The following is a 22419-nucleotide window of genomic DNA, read 5'->3' on the forward strand; positions in this document are numbered from 1 at the left end:
AAAAGCACTGATGTTTCCCCTAAAAAGCTCAAGGTAAACTAAAAAAAAAAAATCCACACCTAAGTACTTCATGGTCAAAGTGTTAAGATCCAAAGTGTTAAGATTTTTCTTTTCTTCCAAAAAGAAAAATCTTGAAAGCAGCAGGAGTCTCATTATATACAAAGGAACAATTAATAGCTGACTTTGCATATGAAAAATGAGAGGCTAGAAAGAAGTAGGATGGCATAATCAAAGTCTCAGATGGAAAAACTGTCAACCAAGAAATCTATATCCAGCAAAACTATCCTTCAAACATGAGGATGAAATAAAGACATTCCTAGATAAACAAAGACTGAGAGAATTCATTGTCAACTGAGCTTTCTTGCAAGAAATACTAGAAGAAATCTTCCAGACGCAAAGGAAATGACATCAGATGAAGACTTAAATCCACATGAAGAAACAAAGTGCACTGGAAAAGGTGAATACCTAAGTAAAAATAGATTTATATAAATGTCCACACAATGACTTGTATGTGAATGTTCATAGCAGCAATATCTATAATAGCCCAATGGTGAAAACAACCCAGATGTCCATCAACTGGTGAAAAAATAAACAAAATTGGCATATCCATACAATGGAGTACTATTTAGCAATAAAAAGAATGAACTACTGAGAAGACACGGAGCTGATTTATAAGAGCCTGAAATAGCTCCAGCTGCGAAAAGAAAGCTGATGACTCAAAATTGGAGTCAGGACATCTGGAAAAGAGACTAACAAATGATAGAACCACCAGGTTGCTATAAATCCTATTGAGTGAAAACTGCTTCCTTTGGGGCCAATCTGCAGAAGAAAGAAGTTGTAGCAACATCTAGGCTACACCCTGACCAAGCCACAGAGGTGATGGGAAAGACAGGCTTTATTAGCACCAAACTACTGCATCTTAAATTCAGGGAGAAGTGTAAAGCTATGAGTTGGCAGGCTTGAGATTCATTTGAAGCTCACCAATAGATTTTTAAAAATTTTTATATATCTTAAATTTGGGTAGTAAAATTATATAGTTTTCAAATGCACAATTCTATGAAACATCATCTGTATATTGTATTGTGAACACCACCCATAGTCAAAACTTCTTCCATCACTGTTTATCTGCACACCCCTTAACCCTCTCCTACTTGCCCCCACTCTCCTTTTCCTCTGCTAATCACCATACTGCCCCAGCATTCCCATGTGGCATGTGTCCCATCCCCCAGTGCCTTCTCAGGGACTTGACTCCTACAATAGGCTCCTTCTTGTTCTGCCTCATCCTTTCCCCTCCCTATTGGACCACTGTGGCCAGCATATGCAAATGCCTAAGCACACTTACTTTGAAAAAATACCTTTCGTGACCATATAGCTCCTTTCATCTATCCCCCCACACAGCACCAATTTCTCTGATTCTCTCCTCCTTTTCCTGAAAAGGCAAGCATGTGTCCAGCCTATCACACTGTCTTCACATCTCAGATGTTTTTGTGCAACCTCAAGAGGTCCATAGGGCCTGTGCCCTGCCTGACGGGATGCAATCTAGTTTTCAGTTGGGCAGAAACGCTGGCCTGGATATCCTACTGTGACAGGATAGTAAAATGCCAGGCAAGTGGGATGAGGAAACAGATGAGAAAATGAAACAAGGCCAAACCGTTCATCACAAGACCTCATCTCCTCTAACCAAGGACACTCAAAAGCAAATGGTTTATACCTCTCCTCCCTAACCAACAAATACATAGCTTAAATCCCCCTGGTCTGGGAAATAGAGAACAGAGAGCCAAATAATGCCATATGTGCTGGCTAAACCCAAGGACAGATAAAGTTGGGGGAAGAAATAACAAAACCCCATTAAAAGCCAGACAGACCCAAGATAAAAATAAAACAGTATCACAGACCAAAGTATATTCTGAAAACCCCTTATGAGCTCATTTTAACACATCGGGATATTAAAAATACCTGGAAAGCTCACGAATATTCTGCTGAAATGCTTCCCTAAGATTTTCACACAGAGAAAAAATATGAAAAGCCCTCAGAGCAAAGACTCAGGGTGGGCTTTCTCTAGAGCATGTCCATGTCCCTTCCCAGGTATGAACCTTTTATTTTCTCCTAAACTCTCCATGTCCCCAAGAGACTTGTAGTCAAGGGAGCAGTGGGCAGTGGCAGCTTCACCAGTGCTTACCCCCTGACCCTGTCTCCAAGGCCCCCTTCACTCTGACTTTCGGTGAGCTAACAGCAACCCGCCTCATCTCACTCCTCTCCTATAACTTTTCTAGGGAGCCAAAGCCACGCACTGCCTAAGCTCTCTCCTGTTACTTCTACTCTAAGTCCTTCCTGTGTTCCACTGTCCCCAGCCTTAATAAACATACTTTTAAAATCACCTGGACTATTGTGAAATCTTTCCTACACCAAGTCAGTCCGGCCTGAGGCAGACTCGCTCCAGGCTGTCCCTGTCCCATAACACAACAATGTCCTAATTTCTAATAGAACTCCTGGTCACTTCCTCAAGAACTTGGAATCAAGAAAAAGCATGATTCTTTGTGAACTCCATGTACATTTCTTAAGGTAAGAACAAAGGACCATTTCACTATATGGCTCTGAATGATTACTCTCACTCCTCATCTATTGAGTTGGTGTAATAACATGTGTTCTATTAAATTATGATTTATGTTATTATCTGTAGGAACTATGTAAACAGAAAACTTGGTGATAAATGTAAAAAGATCCTGAAAAGGTAAGCACTCTGTAAAAACAAGACACTACTTGAAAGACATGGGTTTAAGAAATTGGAATGGGTTCTTATTTAAATTGGGGTGATTATTCCCATGTTTTTATTTATGGTTTCCTCTCGTGCTCTAACAGAAGCATCACAATTTTAAATTTAATAGTAGTTCTTACTCTGAATCTAGCTTCCTGGCTACAAAAGCGATTAACTGACATTTCGAACTCAAGTTGGGCAACTCCTGACTGGTCAATGCCTAAGAATCAGAAGGAAATGAGAGAGAAGCGGCAGCATAGAGAGAAGGTTCATTGGTAATCCTTTGCTTCTGTGAGCCTTCCACCTGGAAAAATTACCTGGAAACGATCACATTATTCAGGGCACATTGTCTATAAGTGCCAGAATCAGAGTTGTGGAGAGGGAAGAACAAGTTGTAACGTGGTCTGGTGAGGCTGGCTGCTTCTTGGGGTGGGGGAGGAAAAGCAGAGGGGAGCCTCTTCAGGAGAGACGTCACCAACTCTGGTGACAGGGATTAAGACTTACTCTAGGCCATGAAACCTCATTAGCTCAGGCTTCATTAATCTGGAATTCATGCAATTAGATGAAGTCTGGTTTGATGCTTATCTTTGATTTGCCAATCCTTTCTTTCAGGGCCATGCAAACTCACAGTAAAAACAAAATTTTGAGGGGAGTATTGAAACAGTCAACCCTTCACACTCAATCAGGATATTATGTCTGGAGGCATTTGTGGATGGTGATGGGACTTTAAATTCCCTCTGTACAGTGCAGAGAGGTGGAAATGAAAATGTTGAGAGAACTTCATGCTCTTAATGATTCTCCGTAGGACTGCTTCTCTTTGTTTTTACTGACATCACCAGCAGTTGCTGTTTTTTTTGTTGGGGCTATTTTCTACAAACTACTTTTTTTAAATCAGTTCCCACAGAGACTCTGCAGTCAAGTAGGAAACACTCATGCTACCTCGATATGAGAGCATGGGCAGTGGGCTGGGCTTGCTAGCTGATGGATTCACCCCCGTGTTCTGGCCTCACCGCCCATGGGATTCAAATCTGTGCCTCAGCAAAGTCACCGTGTGGGACGGACCCTCAGCCACTGAGTCCATGACTGCCCAATCTACAAACATCAAGGCTCTCTTGTCATTCAAAGCAGTGATTCTTGACCCCAGTTATATCTTAATTCATTGTGAGATTGAAACTACTGTGTGCCTAAAAATAAAGTACCAACTAGTGCAAATAATGTCACTTAAAAATAAGCAAGAGTGACTGTGGTTGATTTAAGGTTATCTCTGTGACAACATAACTTCTTTTCCCCGAGTTGTGATGAGCTTTTCTGAGTGAGAGAAAAAAGAGTACCATCCAATACAATTGCCATCCCTGGCTGAATAGCTCAGTTGGTTACATCGTTGTCCTATATGCAAAAGTTGCAAGTTCAATCCCCAGTTAGGGCATAAGAATCTACCAATGAATGCAAGACTAAGTGGAACAGCAAATCAATGTTTCTCTCTCTTTCTCTAAAATCATAAATTAAAAAAAATTTAAACAACAAAAAACAAATATAATTGCCAAAGACCCACAGCCTGTTTTACTTAAGACCAAACATTCAATGACAAGTGGCCATTACTGACATATCGGGAGTTGAATATCTCAGTACTATCATCTTCAATGTGCTGGAAAGTTTGCGGGGGTTCATGGGAATGTGAAACTTGTACATGTTATCTACTGTATGTGCCAGAGCAGGAGACAGCTTCAGGAATGCTGCTGAAGAAAGAGTACAGGCTCATTCCCAGGGCTCCAAGAAGTACCATTTATTTGTCCGTGGGCACATAAAATATTAAATTAAAAGCCAGTTTCATCTAGGCCCTAAAATGTTATAACACGTTCCTAAGCATACATACATACATATATATACACACACACACACTCTCCCACCCCACCTGGGTTATTGCCACCCCCAAGCACATCATATCCATTCATTCAACAGATAGTCATTGAGCACATACGAGATGCCAGCACTGTTTGTACCTTGCCCTGGGGACTCAGAGGGAACAGGGACAGATGACCATGCCCTTCCCTGTTCACAGGGAACAGGACAGATGACCGTGCCCTTCCATGCCTCAGGGACTTGCTCAGGATCTTTTCATCTCACTTCCTCAGTATTGCCTTTCCCTGGTCAACCCCTAAGCATCTTTCCTGGCCCAACTCACGTAGCACCTCCTCTGTGGAGCCTTTCCTAACCCTAATCTCCCCATGTTCCCTACAAGAAGGAGACATTTCCTATTCTTTATTCCCATAGCACTTTATCCATATCTCTCTTATACCATCATCACCCTGTGTTGGATGGGGTGTTTAAAGTGTGTCTCCTGGAATAGAAAATGAACACCTCTGAATCAGGGAATGCATTTATTTTTATAACAGGCTTATTTTCTAACAACTTCTCATAGGTACTTAATATTTAGAAATAAAATAGATACTGAATAAATTCTGGCTTGACTGATCTGAATGTATTAGACTTGATTATACTTTATTTTACTGTGCTCTGCATGTAAGACATGAGAATTCTTCAAAAACACATTTCAGAATGTCTTCTCATGACTATATAAGAGGAAGAATTTAGTTTATTTAATTGTCACATTACCTTAGAGAATGTGTGCTCATTGTGAAACCGTGGTACATTCTCAAATGTTATAAAATTAGAAACCAAATAGTTTGGGAGGAAGAAAGTAATTGAACAAAGACTTCATTCACATCCTGAAGCTACAGTCTTTTTCAATTTTGTTTTAATGCTGCTATTACACTGCATGGCTCTAAATTTTGCCAGAATTTAACTGCTGTCTTCACTATCTATGATAAAACACCTATATTTTCAAACAACCTGGACCGTCTCCTTCATAAAAAATGCCTTTGACCTGCTTCTAATCCCTAGCGACCTCAGTTGGGGTGCTGGCTTTGTGGATTCATGTCTCTTTGTGAAGCAACGTCAGTCTGCCAAGGCCCCGACCCTCTCCAGGATGGTTCAAGGCCGAGATACAAATGATGCGTGTGGAAGTTCTCTGTTAACCCTAAAGTTCTCGAGAAGCAGGAGAAGGTTTCTATTATTATTAACTAATGCCTTGAGGAGTTGATGGTGTGGACCAACACTTTTCTGTAAAGGACGAGTTGGTAAATACTTCAGGCTTTGCAGGCTGTGTGGCCTCTGTCACAATTACTCAACTCTGCCACTGTGGCAGGAAAGCAGTCAGAGACAACAAGTGCGTGTGTTTGTGTTCCAACATAACTTTGCTTATAGATACTAAAACTTGCATTTCATAAAATGTTCATGTGTCATGAAACAGTCCTCTTTTTATTTTGCCAGCCATTCAAAAGTGTAGGAAATCTTCATAGCTCCCAAGCTGTACAAAAGCAGGTGGAGGGGCATATTTGGCCCGTGGCCCGTGGACCTCTGGGGTAAACCATAGAAGATTCCTCTATTGAGATGGCTGGTGGCCAGTGGAGCTGACTGAGGCCGTCTGAACAGTATTAGAATGAATATCCAGGAAATATTTAACTGTATCGGTGGTACTAGAAAACCACACTAGTTCTTGGATTTTTTTCCTTTAAATATAATTGTGCTTCTCACATGCCTTGTTTCTTTGATCTGAGTTTATTCTCCAATGGGAGTATTGGTTTCTTCAACTCTGGATGAAGGCCAGGTCAATATGAGTCTGCCCGTACCGGCTCAGGGGAAGAGGTGAATGAACCTGGGGCAGAGAAGTAAAATCAGAACTCCAAGGCCCTGGGAACCACAGCCTCGAATCTTCTTGTTTGGAGTTGACCATCCCACCAGATTATTATTTGATACATATTCTCTCCTTTAGTTATTAAGTGTTGCAGGTTCTCTGCTTCAGAACTGAGGTAATGGACAGCTTTCTGTCTCAGACCCAACTCTTCCAACAAGTCTTCCTGATTTCCTAACTTGAATTGGAAAGTATGAATGTCTCCTTCCTTTGAATTTCTCCAGCACTTTATATCTACCTCAAGACTCTTGATCCATATCTTCCTATTATATTTATCTTCAGATCCACTTGCTGAAAGAGGCAGGGTCTCTGAATCACCCCCCCCAGCTCATATTTCTTATCATGGTGCCTATTCAACGTAGATAGCAAAGACGTAGTCACCAATTGACTAAGACAAAAATCCAATACGCTGACGAATTGATTCATCTACAGCAGGACTGTCCAGTCCAGTAGAATTTTCTGCTGTGACGGAAATAGTTTATATCTGTGATGTCTTCAGCAGTAGCCACTGGAATGTTACTGGTATGACTAAAGAACTGCACTTTTAATTTTATTTAACCTTACTTACTTTAAATTTAAATAGCCACATATGACTAATGACTACCTTATTGGATAGCACAGGTCTATAGGGCAATACTTCATTTCTTTTGTGAGTGGATTATTTATTTGGGCAATGAATTCAAACCATGTGAATTGAAAATATAATGCAAACCAGTTGTTGGGTATTGTGTAGAAAGCCCAGCAGGATGATTAGATATTCCACTTTTCAATCAACAGATATATACCCGCCCCTATGGCATTTACATTCTGGAGAGCTGGGTCTGGTAGAGACAGACAATAAACCATAAACAAGATTAAAAGCTTAAATCTATGTGGGATTAACAGGAAATACGTGCTATGAAAAAGAAGGGAAAAAAGAAAAACAGAAAAAGTAAAGCCAGACAAGCTGAGCTGAGAGTGCCTGGCAGGCCCGGGTAGACTGAATATTAAACAGAGTAGACAAGACAGGCTTCATTACCAAGGTGGGATTGGCGCTCAGACTCGAGGGAGGTGGGAAAGGAGGGGCAAGGAAAGGGAGAAGGTGCTGAACTTGCAGAAGAAGAAAGTGGCAGGTCTGTATCACGAACCAAACTCACTGACATGTTGTCACAAAGAAAATGGGCCTGGTGGGGTACTGAGGAAAGAGGACACTTTTGTTGATTTTGTTAACAAAGCCAGGACAGATGTTTCCAGAACCATCTCTTAAAGTTAGAAATTAAAACTAAGTACTAGGCAGGCTCACTCTACTTTTTACTGCAGTAGGTTTCTGGAAACCACATTGGAAAAACACAACAGTAAAAAAAACAACCTTATTCCTCCCTCTCTTTGTCCAGCCTGTGTTCCCCACTCCTTTCCTCAAGGTCAGTGCCAGACTCTAGGAAAGCAGAGTGCCAACTGGATTTGCTTGGGGGCTGTGGAAACTCCAGAAGCAGAGTCTTAAATTAAAATGGTGATTGCTGGGAAGGGCAAGAAGAGAACCGAGATGCTCTCTGGCCTGAAGCAGGGTGGCAATGAAATGTGAGCTGGGGGAATGAAGACCAGAGTAGGTGTCAGGTGGGCCAGTACAGAGCCCGCCAGACTGAGGGCAGCAGCAGCCACTTTCTCTAAGTGCAGGGGTGGAATTGCGTGGCCTTCTCTAAGCTGGGAGTGACATGAGTGCTGGTGTTCCAAGGCCTAGATGACAGCAAGAGCTGTCAATAATGTGGTGAAATGGTGAAACAAGGCACAACAAGGAAAGCATTTCTGCATGGGCGGGACAGCACCGGGGATGTCAGGCCCTGGAAACAGTAACTCAAGGCTGCTCAGTAAGCCCACTGAGACTAAGGTGAAATCCTTTTCTTCTTTTCTTTTTTTTTAAAGGTGCTACTATTATGATTTATTTCCTTTATGTCTTTTTTAACTCTTTTAAAATTGTTATTTTAATTGTTGTTCAAGTACAGTTTTCTGCCTTTTACTCCCATCCCAGCCCACCCCCAGCCCTCCCCACCTCCCTCCATTTCCACCCCCCTTGTTTCCATCCACATGTCCTCCATACTTGTTCCTGCAAGCCCTTCCCCTTTTCCCCTGAAATTCCCTCCCTCTCCCCTCCAATCACTGTCAGCCCGCTCTCTATTTCAGTGTCTTTGGTTATATATTGCTTGTCCATTTGTTCTGTTGATTAGGTTCCTGTTAAAGGTGAGATCAAATGCAATCAGACATAATGAAAGGATCGTTCAAAGGCCAGGGGCAGAGTCTATGAAATATTCCAGGAGAAGATCCATTATGTGTTTCAAGAATCAACTTGAAATCCTTTGGTGCGCCTAAAATTAAGAATCAATAGGCCCTTTTAACTCGTATCTTTCAAAACATCATTGTCGAGTATACTAGCTCCAGTGTACTTCCAGACAGAGAGAGCCTGCCCTCTCCTAATTCTTCAGGAATGGTTCTGGTGCTCCCAGGGGAACATGATTCAGAATAAACTTGAGAGTCTAAGGCAGGAAATGGTCTGGACCATACCAATGCCATTTGGCAAAACCAAAAGCTCAGCCTGATTAAGGGCCTGCCTAGAATATTCGTCATTGGGCGTGCTGAGATTATTATATTTCAGACTCTGGGCTGTGACTCACTAGTGACCAGCTTGTCCTTAATCCCACCCCTTTGTATTACCTTCTTCAGAAAGTCTTCCCTGACCACTTACTCTGAGGAGTTCCCCCAATACACACACACACACTCTTCACTCTGTTGTATTGTCTTTACTGGACACTTACAATTAACTAAAATCTTATTTCTTTATTTTCTCTCCCTTTCCACCCACCCCACTAAAATATCAGCTCTATGAGTTCAGGGCCTGACTGTCTTATTCATTGTTATATCCTCAGTGTCCAGAACAGTGCTTGCCACTACCTAGGTGCTCAATAAATACTATGGCATTGAATTATAACTGCCCTGAGTAGCAGGGGCCAGCCCATGGCTATAGTTACTGTTGTTCATCCCCAAAGCTGGCGTTCCGTCCTGAGGACCTGGTACCACTCAGCCTGCACCAACTCAGCACAGGCTATGGCCCTGGTTCATAGATCTGGCTTGACCTCCTTAGTTCAGTGTCTCTGTATCTGTCAGCACCTGCTTTGCTGTCTGCCAACCTCAGTCTGGCTTCAGGTAAGCTCATTTGCACCAACTCTCCTTTAGGAAGAATTTTTTCAATCTACTTTAAGATACAGTTTTATGGATTTTAACACACTTCTAGATCCATGTAACCACCACCACAATCAGAAACCACCCCTACCCCGCAAAAAACTCCATCATGCTTTGGAGTTGCACCTTCCCTGCACTCGTCACCCTTGGCAATCAGCGATCTGCTCCGCATCACTTCAGTTCTGTTCATTAGAGACTGCCATCCATATAACTGGGCCCCTGGGTTTGAGGCTGGCTTCTTTTACTCAACATTATTCCATTGAGATTTGTCCCAGTTGTTGTATGGGTCAATAGTTTATTTCTTTATTTTTATTGCCGAGTATCATTTCCTTGTACAATACCATGGTGGTTTAGCCAATCACCTGTTGAAGGACACTTAGGGTGTTTCCACTTTGGAGTGATGATGAATAACAGGTACAAGGAAGCTTCTGGCAGCATGAGTTGGGGATGCATAATGCTGGAGGCCATCTGGGTGCCCATTCCCGACAGAGCATTTGGGGAAAATATGATCAATGAATGCCATGGGCCACAAGGCAGCAGAGATATGTACAGCATTTGCACATGATAAAACACATGTATACAAAACAGTAGTATAAATAACACATATAAAAACAAAAAGTACACATTAAGTATTATTGAGAAGGACAGAAACAATTGAGAGGGAGGACAGAAACAAAATAAAATTTGTTTTAATTTTTTTAGAATCAAAAAAACACAATTAAACACTATGTAAAAAGAGGCTGGAAGATTTTTCTGGGTTGTGGAGAAACTCTTAGCCAACCCGAAGGGGTCTCAGTGGCTGTTAGGTTTGTGCTGGAATACTGGATAATTTGTGCAATACTGTGTTATTTAGTGTAATATTTAGTTAGTTTATTTGGCCTCTTACCACCGAAAGGGGTCGCCAGTGGTCCAAAACCAGGGCCAGGTGCTCCCCGTTATGCTGTTTTCCGAGGCAGGCTTCTCATCAACATCCTTGTCTCATTCATGCCCTGGTTCTGTCTGTCTCTAGCTGGTGCTTCCTGCTTTCATCCTACTCGAGGTCTCTGAGAGCAGGAGAGGCTCTGATTGGTCACACGAACCTGTATCCAGTGTGATGCAGCCCTCTCAGAGAGAGTTCTCCAATCGGGCCACTGCACAAGCCACTAAACCTACAGAAGGCCTTTGGATCCCTGGCCCAGATGAATTATAGGATAAAAGTTAGGGGATTGGAAGATAAAGCATGACCTTTTTTTTGCATAGGAAACAAATTGATGATGTTTTCCTCAGGAGAGTGGAGTGTTGTGAATCTTTCTGGCACTTACTCTCTGACTGTGGTATGGAATGCACCCTGAACGAAGGAGGTATATTGTGAAAATCCAAGGATCATAGGAACTAAAATATAGACCTATAGACTAGTCACCCAAACATAGGCAGGTTGGGGACTGACCAGCTACGTAGCAGGAAGACAAGCACTGGGGTCAGTTCATCTCTAAGGAAAGCCCAGTCACTGCCCCTTCTAAATGCATACTTTAGGCGTGTTACACTACTAGCCCTCTCACAGGACGGTTGTGTCATAATGCATTCGAGTGATTATCATGGCGATGCATACAAAATAAGTGCTCAGTGTATTTTGGTTCCATTTCTTCCCCTCCTACCTGACACATATTCAAGTGTTCACGAAGCTCGCACAGCCTGTATGTGAGTGAGTGGAGGAGCTACAGGCATAGGCTGCTGTTTGCCTATAGCTTTTCCTCCAATATTTTGCATTAAAACAATTGCTTCTGAATGTATTAATTTCCTTCCCCTTTCTAAGAATTGTAGCTCACAGGTCAAAACTGGAGAGCAGAGTATGTGAGTCATTGAGTCAGAATAAGGGAGCATTAGCAGCAGAACTTCTATAATCCTTGTGCAGAAAAATGGACTGGCTCCCAAGTTATCGAAATGACCTTGATGAGTTTGCAGCAACACACCTGTGTCCCAAGCTGCATGCGTTTCCTACCCCGTGCTCCAGGCTGCTGTTCTAGTGCATCTGTTGCATGGAATCCAACCCTGCTTGACAATTTCTTTTCTTGTTTTCACAGTAATGGGAGCTAAAGTCTGGAAGGAATAAGACAGAGACCTTGGCCCTGCACAAGGCTGCCATGTGTGAGGGGGCTGGCGAAGGCCTGGGAAGTCACAGCAGGGGCCCTGTGAAGCCAAAGCTTTCACCAGGTAAAAGTCAGCAGAAAAATATTTCCATATAGTGTATTATAGAATACTCTCATCCACTCTATTTTATTGGACATTAATTGTATGTAAGATACATATACCTTAAAAAATGAATGAATGAATGTATGGACCAAATTAAAAGCAAAGGCTTTCATGTTAAAAGAAAAAGGGAATAAATGAACTACTCAAGAAAAAGATTGATGTGCCGTGTGCTGTTGAGGGGGGAAATAATAAGTCCTGCATTATTTAGACAAAGCGGAAATATAAGGCCAGAGTCTTAAAGTCTCAATCTATTCAAGCTTTCCAAGTTAAAAATTAATTCCCATTAATTTTGACATTGGTTGTTGTTTTCTGCTATTCAAATTTAACATCTGTGTTGGTTTTATACAGGGTCAGGAATTTGGTACAAAAATGAATACCGAAAGCCTATTTTAAAAGAAAAAAAGCAAAAAAAAAAAAGCCTAAAATGTAAAATGGCCAAATAAAATGCTTAAAATGCAACATTTTTATTCAAGCACTTAAAAATAGTAGTTGAAATGAATGGGTGCATTAGGCTATATTTGCTACAGCATAAAGTAAAACTTCACAACGAGAACGTAAAAGTGGTTTTTATTATTTTGGTAATGGTGTCTTCTTATAGGTAATTACTGATACAGAATTTTTAATTTGGTATATCAAATAGGAAAAGCTACATATTAATGCCATGTCCCCAAAATCCATTTCAGGTACAATTATGCATTATAGTCACTATGTACACATTAAAAGCATACATGATAAAATACAAAAATAAGGAAAGGTTAAATAAGAAGTTATCCTTGAATTATGAACATCTAATAAAGTATGCCTTTTTATCACACGTTAGTGTCCTAGATAAAACACACACGAATTAATATACAGGGTTTGGCACAAATAACGCCCCTAGTTATTCCTTCAAAGTCTTTTATTATGAAATCATCAGCATGTGATTCTGTAATATAACAATATCACACTCGAGCACATCATACAACATTTTAGGTGAAATATTCAAATTGCTGTCCATCTCATCTGAGACATTTACGTGCCCTACCAACCACATTCAATGGCATTACTTCTGCTGGACCCTGTATAATGCTATGCAACTATCTGATCTAATATAGATCTAATATGAAAATATTAAGGCTGTAATAACATTTCACAGGTAAAGGCTAAGTTCTGAGACATGAAGGCTTTTAGATAACATACAAAACAAACCTGAGACATCTTTTTGTTTTGGAAAAAAACAATCTTACACAGTCAAAGCTTTAATACATAAATGAAGAATTTAATAAATGATATACTTTATTGCAATCACCTGGCGTAGATGGTCTGACTAGAATGGTGACCAGCAAATGCATTCTTTCCCTGGCAGAAATAATAAAAGGTTTTCTGATTAAACCAGTAATGTGGTTACTATAGCCTCCAAATTTGGTTATTTTTATTTGTTTTTGGTTTTGCTTTTCTTCCTTTAACTAGGCTATAAACATATTAAAGAAGCCAGCTAACCTCCACATGCTCACCTATACACGCACATATTTTTTTCTATACACGCACAGCTTTCTCATTGCCAAAAGCACCAGATTAACTGAGCGCACATACACAAAAACTACATTAAAAACAGATTATAGCACATCTGGATCAGATGGAGTTAATGAGACATCCAGATTGGTAAATGGTTATGTATTTTGCAGTATATCATGCAGAGTTATTATCCAAATATTTTAGGGAAAAATAAGGATGTGAACTATACATGGATATAATAATGACATACCATGGGTACGATAATCCCATATATAATGGGCACAAAAACTTGGGTGCACATTATACACAGCAAAATACGGTACTCTGCTGCCCCACATCTCCCAGAATAAGTAAGCTAAGGCAGCCCTGCGGTGCTGTCTCAACCTTGCTGGAGGGGTGAGGGAAGTAGATAATAATACTTTGGAATTGCCAGTGCCAAAAACAATTTAAATGTATTGGTAAGCCTTATTTCTATAGCTGACTTTATAGTGCCTTTAAAAATACTGGCACAATTTTTCATATTCAAGAGGTACAGCTAGGAGATTTTATAATTATGTGAAATTTTTGCTAAGAAAATATTTCAAATTACAAAATAGATCTAAAATGTTGTGGATTTTTCCACAGTCCACTTGGGATTTAATATCAGCACACAAAACATCTTTTTTCTAAATATTCATATTTTAAATTAATTAACTTGGAATAAGTGGGGACATGTTTAACCATCTTTCTTCCTTTTTACTTTTTCACTCTCTTCTCTTAACAGCCCCTCTGCCTGCCCCCCGCCCCCGACATACACACAGCCACAATACACTCCTTCCTTGATAATTCTGGATAGGATTCAAAAGCTTAATTAAACAAGCTGTAAGCTTTTAGGCCACTGAACAACTTCCTTTGGACGTTTACATGCAATGAACGTTAAACCTTTAAACTTCGCTTGGTACTCTTGCAATCATCCATCATTTTCTTTAAGGTTTCCAGATTATTTCCATAAACTAAACGTATACATTTTTTCAAGCTTTATGTTTTCACAGTTACCAAAGCGACGGCTCGCTGGTCGCCATCTTAAACAGCTGGTTGGTCTGACCAGCTTCAGTGCCCGAACAGCCCCTGACCTTCTTCTGATTCTTACTTTCCAAAACACTGACAGCAATGCTGGGTTTTTAAAAAATCACTTAAAAGAAAAAGCTGGTTCTAATAGGAATTTCCTCTCTTCTTTCCTAATAAAGAGAACATCCAAGTAATTTGTTGCATTGTTCATGATTCACAGGAAACACAGGTGAAATTTCTCTGCCTTTCAATGGTTAATGGTCAGGTTTCCTGTAATCAGCTGGAGCTTGATACTCAGAATGTCTTTAAAATTAAATTAAAACTTAAGCATGCCAAGAGTTGGGAGTTATGACATAAGAGCTAAATCAACTATATATTTATAATTTTAATAAGTATATTGTAAAGTATAAGGAAGACATCCTATAGACCCAGTTTTTAGATTTTTCAGTTGCCATTTGAGTTTTGGATGAGAGACAGACTTTGCTTCAACTCGGTCTCCATGTCAAAAACTGGTAGTTGATTTAATCTAATTCATTTCATGTATTTGAGCCAAAATTAGTTCAACTGGCTGTACTTTTCAATTTGCTATGACATTATAAAAGATATAAATTATTCAACCTTTTCTTGATCAAAACAATACTATTTAATAATAAAATAACTAATACATATTGCTTATGAATAATTATATATGTACATATATTGAATTCTATTTGGTGATTTTTTTAAAAACCTATGCAAAGTATTGAAATTAGTGCATTGCAATTAGGTAATTTAAAGCTTAGCTGGGCTGGTAAATCTTATTTTTTGGGGGGGGCAGTGGTTCCCATAATTGAAATTCTGTATTTTGTCAACCAGTATAGCTTTGAATGTTTTACAATTTAACAGCTGACATTTTAAAATTCATGACAAATCACTGAAATGCGCTATAATCACTAAACCAACTACTACTGATTTCTTTTCCAGCAAATGACATTATGAGTCATCCAAACAGAAGTAAAAGAAAATATATAGGTAGGCAAAAAAAAAAAATAGACTCTTCCACAGAAACCACGGCCTAACTAAGCTGCTGTATTGACAAGGTGAGAAGGAAATTTCTGGTCCAAATCTTTCCCTTCTTGCTCTCAATCCCATGTCTTACCCTGCAATTATTTACCTTTGCATATTCAACAATATTCTGAAACTTTGCTTAATGTGGTTTTCTGTTGATGTTCAGAACATCAGTCTCAGATCCCACCCACAACAGCCTGGTAATGAAAGTACCTCTTCATCAGGTAGCTCTTCATGTGTGCTCATATGTGTTTTATCTCTAAAGAATGCTCCCTTGAGAAATTATTCCCAGCATTCGACGTCTGTATAAAAATTCTTTGGGCCTTTTAACTCTTTGACGTAAAACTCTTTGACTTTGAGCTTCCCCAAGCTCCTGCACAGCCCAGGGCTCATCTGAGACTACTCGGTGGATTAGTGCTCATTTTAGAGGCTGAGAAAGTGGCTCAGAGAAGCTGGAAAATTTCGGTCCCCACCCCACAAAACTTGAATACTTCTAAAATTACAGCTTGCTTCTGTCTTCTCACTGGCAGCCTTCCTCGGCCTGTAAGTCTCGGACAGCCCTGTCCAGGAGCTCCATGGACTCTCTGAGAGTGACATTGATTTTAAATGAGTTGGGTTTAATGGTCAGACCGTAACTAAAATCCATGTCTGCGGGCTCGTCTGGATTGGCCTTGAAAGTGCACTGGTGAGCCAGGATGGAAGCGAAGAGAAACAGCTGCACCTTGGAAAGCTCTTCCCCAATGCAGCGCCGTTTGCCCACGGAAAAAATCATCACACTGCTGGTCAGGTCCTTGTTGATGACGCCGTCCTCGTCCAAGAACCGGGCAGGATCGAAGTCCTCTGGGTTAGGCCATTTCACTGGGTCATGATTCACGGACCACTGGTTAATGAAAACCACTGTGTCCTTGGGAATGTGGTAGCCCAGAAGAGACGTGTTGGCAGTGGTGGCGTGAGGAATGGTGACCGGCACAAAGCTGGAGAAGCGCATGGCTTCGTAAAGAAAGGCCATAACGTAGGGCAGTCTGGGCTGGTCCTCCAGGCAGGGCAGACGGTCTCGGCCCACCACGCGATCCAATTCCGCCTGCACCCGAGCCAGCACGTCGGGGTACCTGTTTAGTTTTTAATGCAGAAGGAGAAAACGAGTGAGGAACATTTATTCTTCTTTCATTTAGAAAGCACATTACAATTTATTTTCATCCCACTTTCTTTATCTGCATCAGTGACTGAATTAACCTTTTCACACCACCCCCAAAATCTAAAACAATTCCTTAATTTCTCACTCAATCATAAGATTGGCCTAATAGTTACATTTCCTTTCATAAATAAGCCTGGCTAATGCTCTCTTTCCCGAGTCAAAAACTGTCAAAGTTTCATCAGCGGGAGAAGTACGATAACAGGCAAGGCCACCCTCTCCATTAGACAAAGCAGGCACCATGCTTAGGGCCTGCAACACTTTTCAGAGGCCTGTGAAAATGTCTTTTTTTTTTAAGTCAGAAGGAAAAAAATGAACTTTTAGATCAAAGAAAATGTTTTATATTATTTTAATGTATTTATCTTGATACCAATGCACTCATACAATATAATATATATTTTTTCTTTTTTATGGAGGCAGGCATCGATCGACCAAGACAAAAGCATCCAGGGCCCACAGAAGTTAAAATGCAAGTCTGAAAGCAGATCCTTTCCCCCCTCATCTCCCTCCTGTTCTCATTTATACAAGGATAATCTGTGTGCTGATAGGTAAAGCAACATATCTTCTAAATGAGAACGCAAATTCCCAGTGTTCATGAGATTATGAACCAATTTTAATACTTATTCACTGTTAGTGATATGAACTAGCACAATTCTTTTGGACAACAAAATCTTACTACCAAGCAAGACCCATGAGAGTAACCCCTCCCCAATCTTTTTAAACCTGGTAACCCATACCTAGCATGTATTTTCAGAAAATAACAGGTACAAAAATATATAACCACAACAGTGGCTGAAATTTTTAAAATGTGAGAGACATTAAAACTCAAGCAATGGCTATATATAATGGTATCTTATTATGGCAAAATATGACATAATCATCAAAAATTACTGAAGTGGACATGTTAGCAATCTATTAATAAAATGAAATAAAGTTTTAAAAAGATTACTAAGATAGAGTTTAAACATGGGGGGAAATGTCCATTACAATAAGTAGAAAGTCGGAAGTAAAAAAAAATGTAAATAATTATTGCAACCTTGAAAAAAGTTAAGCATGTATGTGAGGAAATCACGGGTGATTTAAAAAAACTACTTTGCTAGCACCGCACTTCAGGGATCTGCAAACTTTTGCATAAAGGGCCAAATAGTAAATATTTAGGTTGTGGAACAATGCTCTCCGCCTAGTTACTCACCTCTGCCTTGTGCTGTCGTGTGAAAGCAGCCATAGACAGCACGTAAAAGCATTTTATGTATTTTGATAAAACATACACACCCGTACAGAAATGGTTAGTGTGATGTGCCAACCGATCATCACGTCTTTTCACCAAAAAGAAGAAAAACGTACTCATCGGCTGTATTGAACTGCAAGTGACCCCAGAGTTGTTTTACTTCCTTTCTCTGCCCAATCTCTTTCTCAGGAAAAAGAAAGTCTGTTTCAAAAGATAGCATATTTCTCTGAGGATGCGAAGGACCTACGTGGGATGCCTTCTTTCTGACCTATTACTGACTTCTCTTTCTTGGCTTTCTATGCCCCCCCATAGGTGTTTCTATGGTAATAATACTGAGAAGCGATTTCAAATATACAAAAAATTCAGCGTGTGAAAGTAGCCATACAATAGTAGTACCTAAGGGTTGCAGTCTTGCCGTGGATTCTAATAAGAAGCTGTTTTTGTCTTTCAATATCAGAGGCGCCAGCAGATTCGGCATTTCCCACCGCTAACTTGTGCGCCAAGAAATGTCACAATCAGGATTTCTGGTCAAGATTTGCCACAAGCAACACATCTACCCCGAGGGTAGCTGCCAGACAAAATACAAGCCTCCAGTGAAATGTGAAGTTAAGCTAAACTTGGCCTAATCTTTTAGGCTTTGAGGACGAGTATCTCCTCTGTGAAATTTATTTGTTAAATCGGCAGCAAGCGATACTGGGAACTTGTTTGCGTCCTATACTCACAGAGCTTCATTTAGGTCCACGACCTTAATCGAGATGGGCACTGTGGACCAGCTAACCAAGCGCGCGGGTCCCAGGGGCCAGAGAGGTCCACAGAGGCCCTCGGTTTGTCTGTCTGGATGCTGTCCTGGGCTCCATAAAAGTGACTGCTTCTCCAGTTCTTTCCCCGTAAGACCCTTCTCTTACTCCTAGAGCGACGGCTTTACAATATCCAGCACAGCAGCCCCTCCTAAAACTTCCACGCACGACGTTAACCATGCCCGGGGCCCAGCCCGAGGGCCTCCGGACTGGCCTCTGCGCTCTTCCTTCACTCAGGATTAAGTTCGGAGGAGCCGCTGGCTTTTCGCGCCAGAACTAGGAGGCCTCCAATCGGCGCGGATGACCGGCAGAGCCGATTAGGCTGCTGGGTTTATTTAACGTATTTACTGCATTACCCGTTCTTTCGGAATCATTCCAATGATGCTTCTCCTGTGCCAGGGAAGAGGAGATCTGGACTGATCTGCGGGCACCTAAATCACCTCCCACCCAGGGGTTTCTCACAAACGTGTCCCCATTAGGAGGGACAACCGAAAGATCGGAGAAGCCGAGAGGGCCCGCTCCGGCTGGGTGGGCTGTGCGGGCGCACGTGTCTCCTCCCTAGTCTTGCCTTCCTAAATTGCGGTTTGCGGGCGCACTGCATCATTGAAAGGTGGGTTCCGGGAGCGAAACTGCCACACCTCCCCGCGCCTGCTGGCGACCTCAGCCTTTTGCGGTCCCACCCCACCCTTCACAGGAGGAAAAGAAGGATAACCCACGCCTCCCCGAGGGTTTACCTGATGAAAAGGATGAGCAGCCACTGCAGCGCGGTGGAGAGAGTGTCTTGGCTGGCGCCGAAGATGTCGGTGACAGTAGACGGTACGTAGTCCATTTCCAGCCGCGCGCTGCTGTCGCCCGACTTCTCAGCCGCTTCCTTTTCTACCGAGAGGATGCAGGCGTCCATCACGTCACGGGGGTCGGCTCCCGGACGAAAACTTTCTCGGTGCCTCAGGAACTTGTCCATGATAAAGTTGCTGAAGTTGCGGTTAAGCTGCTTGAATTCTCGGAAGGCGGTGCGTACAGGGTTAGGGAAGCGCTGCAGCCAGGGCAGCACGTCTACGAGGCTGCCCGCGCCCACTGTGCGCCCGAACTGCTCGTTGTGGCTGAGCAGCTCGCGGAACTCGGTGTCCTCGTGGCTGTAGCGACAGCCGAAGCACGCGGCGCATATGACATTGGCCACCGCCACCAGGGTCAGCGGCCGCGGGTCCAGAAAGGCGCCTCCTGCGCTGCCGCGCACCAGCAGCTCCACCAACTCGCGCGCCTCGCCCAGCACGTGGCCCTCAAGGACGCGGCGGCTGCGGAGCCGGTGCGAAAGGAAGGCGCGCATAGCGCTGTGCGCCAAGCGCCGCTGTGCCTTCCAGCGCTCCGAGTACTGGCCGAAAGCCAAGCTGCGCCCGCCGGACACCACGCGGAAAGAAGTGAAGGACGGGCGGTCGGCGAAGGTAGCGCCCTGCTGTACCAAGGCCTGGCGGATGGCGCGCTCGCCGTTCAGCACCACCACTGGGCAGCTGCCCAGGTGGATTTGGAAGACGTCACCATAGCGCTTCGCTAGGCGCGCGAATGAGAGGTGCGGTGCAGGGCCCATTGCTGCGGCGTTTCCGATCAGCGGCCACGCAAAGGGACCCGGGGGCGAGGACCCTGGCTGCTGCCGCCGTTGCCTCAGCAGCCACTGGCCCACGTGGACAGCGGCCAGCACCGAGAAGAGCAGCAGTAGCGTGGTCTGTTGGGTGGACAGCGTGATCGGCAGCAGAGGATCTTCGAGGCTGAGCCCTGTGGCCATGCTGAAAAGAGAAGGGCAAAAGCGTGACACTCAGGTGTGCGGAGAAAGGAGCGGACGCCCCATGCTTCCACCTTCGGCCTCGGGCTACCACCATTTGCTGTTGGGCAGGGAGGTCGTGGGTAGGTTAGGTCAGAGCTGCCTCAATGGAGAAGCATCTGGAGACGTCTTTTCCCATTCCAAACCCACTCTCCAAAGGCAAAGGGAGGGAGCTTGTTTCCGCTTCTCTGTGGCTCACCCTCCCCTTGCCCCAGCAGCCGGGTAACGGTTCCTGCAATTCGGGGACAACACGGCGGGCATCAAGGCGGTGGAGCTCAGTTCCCTCTAAGTGCTTATCACCCCTGCCCCTGCATCCCACCCCACCCCCGATCTGCAAGAACCCAACCGAAGAAGCCGCAGGAAGGTGACGCTGCCGGCAGACTGACCTGCTAAGAGGCACCGTTTCCAGCGGCGAGGGACAGCTGGCTCCGAGAAGAGACAGGGCTTTTGTGCAAGGCAAGAGGTCAACCTGAGTGCTTCAAAAAACGCCGGACGCCCGCCCCGCCTGCCAGTTCTTGGGAGCCTTAGCATGCACTCTGGAGTGAGGCGACGTTGTCTGAGCTAGGGGCGCTTGGCTTGGGGTGAGGATGGAGAAAGGTGACTTCTCTGCGCAGCACCGCTGCACGTGAAACCCCAGCAAAGTCGGGGTTGTTTAACAGCGTAGGGATTTAGGTGGGGGATGGATGAATGGAGTCAATACCTAGCTCTCACACCCCTCTCGCAGTACTGACAGCTGGAGTGGCAGAGGCGTGGTCCATTTGCACACAGCCACTCCAGAGTCAAAACGCGTTTTTAAAGTCTGTGCGGAGGGAGGAGGCAGCTGGACCTGGAGGGGCGGGGTGCACCAGGGGGCGGGGCGCGCGGAGACTGTCCACAAGGCTTGGGCAGCTGCACGCAAGTGGTCACGTGAGACAGCTCCGGTGCGCCTGGACGGCCTTGGCAAAGTAGCTAGTGATTTTACTAATAGAGGCTGTTTGAACTTTTTGTCTACCCGAAAAACGCTCTTAATTACAGTCAACTCCAATCTTGGATGCATGGTTTCCCTGGAAGCGTGCTCTAAACAGAAGTTGCCCATCCCGCTGCGCTCTCTGTGAGAGCGTGCCCCCAAAGTCCCGTCCATCCCTGTGACTTTAACTTAGGTCCACATGAGAACATCGCTCAGGATCCTTCGGTGCCCTCGCCCGGAAAGGAAACCTGTCAGTTTGGAAATGAGGAAAGGTCGGTTTGTGGTGGTGATTTGCCTGACAGCCTCCCTAGTTATTTTATCTTAACGTTCTCGTAAACAAATGGCCCTCACATGAGGTCCTTTTGCGTGCAAAGTTCTCCTAGCGCAGCGATAAAAGAGTCCCTGAAAGACGCCGCTCCCCTGCCCTGGGCCACAACTTGTCCTTGGCACACAAAGGCCAGCACTGGCGTCGCGCAGCTGGCCTTGAGATTCCCGCGAACAAACTCCTCCAGGTGGCGCCGCCCACTGGAAGGCGCAGGGCCCCGCTGGCCGTCATCAGAGGCCCCAAGGGGCTCTGGGCCCAGAGCCAAGCTGGGGCAAACACTGGGGACAGGAGGGTGGGTCGCTCCGATTCCCGGAGAGAGATGGGTAAAGAGGAGGGGGAGGCGACTCACTGCAACTGAGAACTCTATGGGGTTGAAAAGTTCTTTTACTGTCACCTCCCCTTTGCGTGCGGAGCTGTGCCTTGCGTGCATCGCTTCTGCAAAGTAGGCTTCAGTCATATCCCTCGGCGCTTCTCACGGCACCTGACACGCAGGGGCGGCGCCGGGGGTGGTGGCTAAGGGCTGGGTGCTGGCTGCCACCACCCTCCGTAGTGCACGCACAGCCGCGCCCTCCGGCCCAGCGAGGG

The 22419-nt window shown here is 43.7% G+C and overlaps 1 protein-coding gene across 2 annotated transcripts; it reads right to left on the bottom strand.

Moving 5' to 3' along the window:
* Positions 1–12494: 12494 nt before the first annotated feature.
* LOC119063849 (cytochrome P450 1B1) lies at positions 12495–21339 on the bottom strand. 2 transcript variants are annotated; one of them, XM_037165411.2, is made up of 3 exons: positions 20950–21339; positions 19485–20528; positions 12495–16642 (listed from the first exon to the last, which is right to left on the bottom strand). In XM_037165411.2, exons 2-3 carry the CDS (start codon positions 20525–20527, stop codon positions 16054–16056), a joined length of 1632 nt encoding a protein of 543 aa, XP_037021306.2. In that variant the 5' UTR covers position 20528; positions 20950–21339; the 3' UTR covers positions 12495–16053. The 2 variants fall into 2 exon arrangements, with proteins under 2 accessions (XP_037021306.2, XP_037021307.2); XM_037165412.2 differs by having other exon boundaries at positions 21264–21331.
* Between the last annotated feature and the right edge of the window lie 1080 nt (positions 21340–22419).

Source organism: Artibeus jamaicensis, unplaced genomic scaffold (genome assembly GCF_021234435.1).
Source record: "Artibeus jamaicensis isolate MK-2021 breed Jamaican fruit bat unplaced genomic scaffold, CSHL_Jam_final contig_465, whole genome shotgun sequence".
Taxonomy (NCBI): Eukaryota; Metazoa; Chordata; class Mammalia; order Chiroptera; family Phyllostomidae; genus Artibeus; species Artibeus jamaicensis.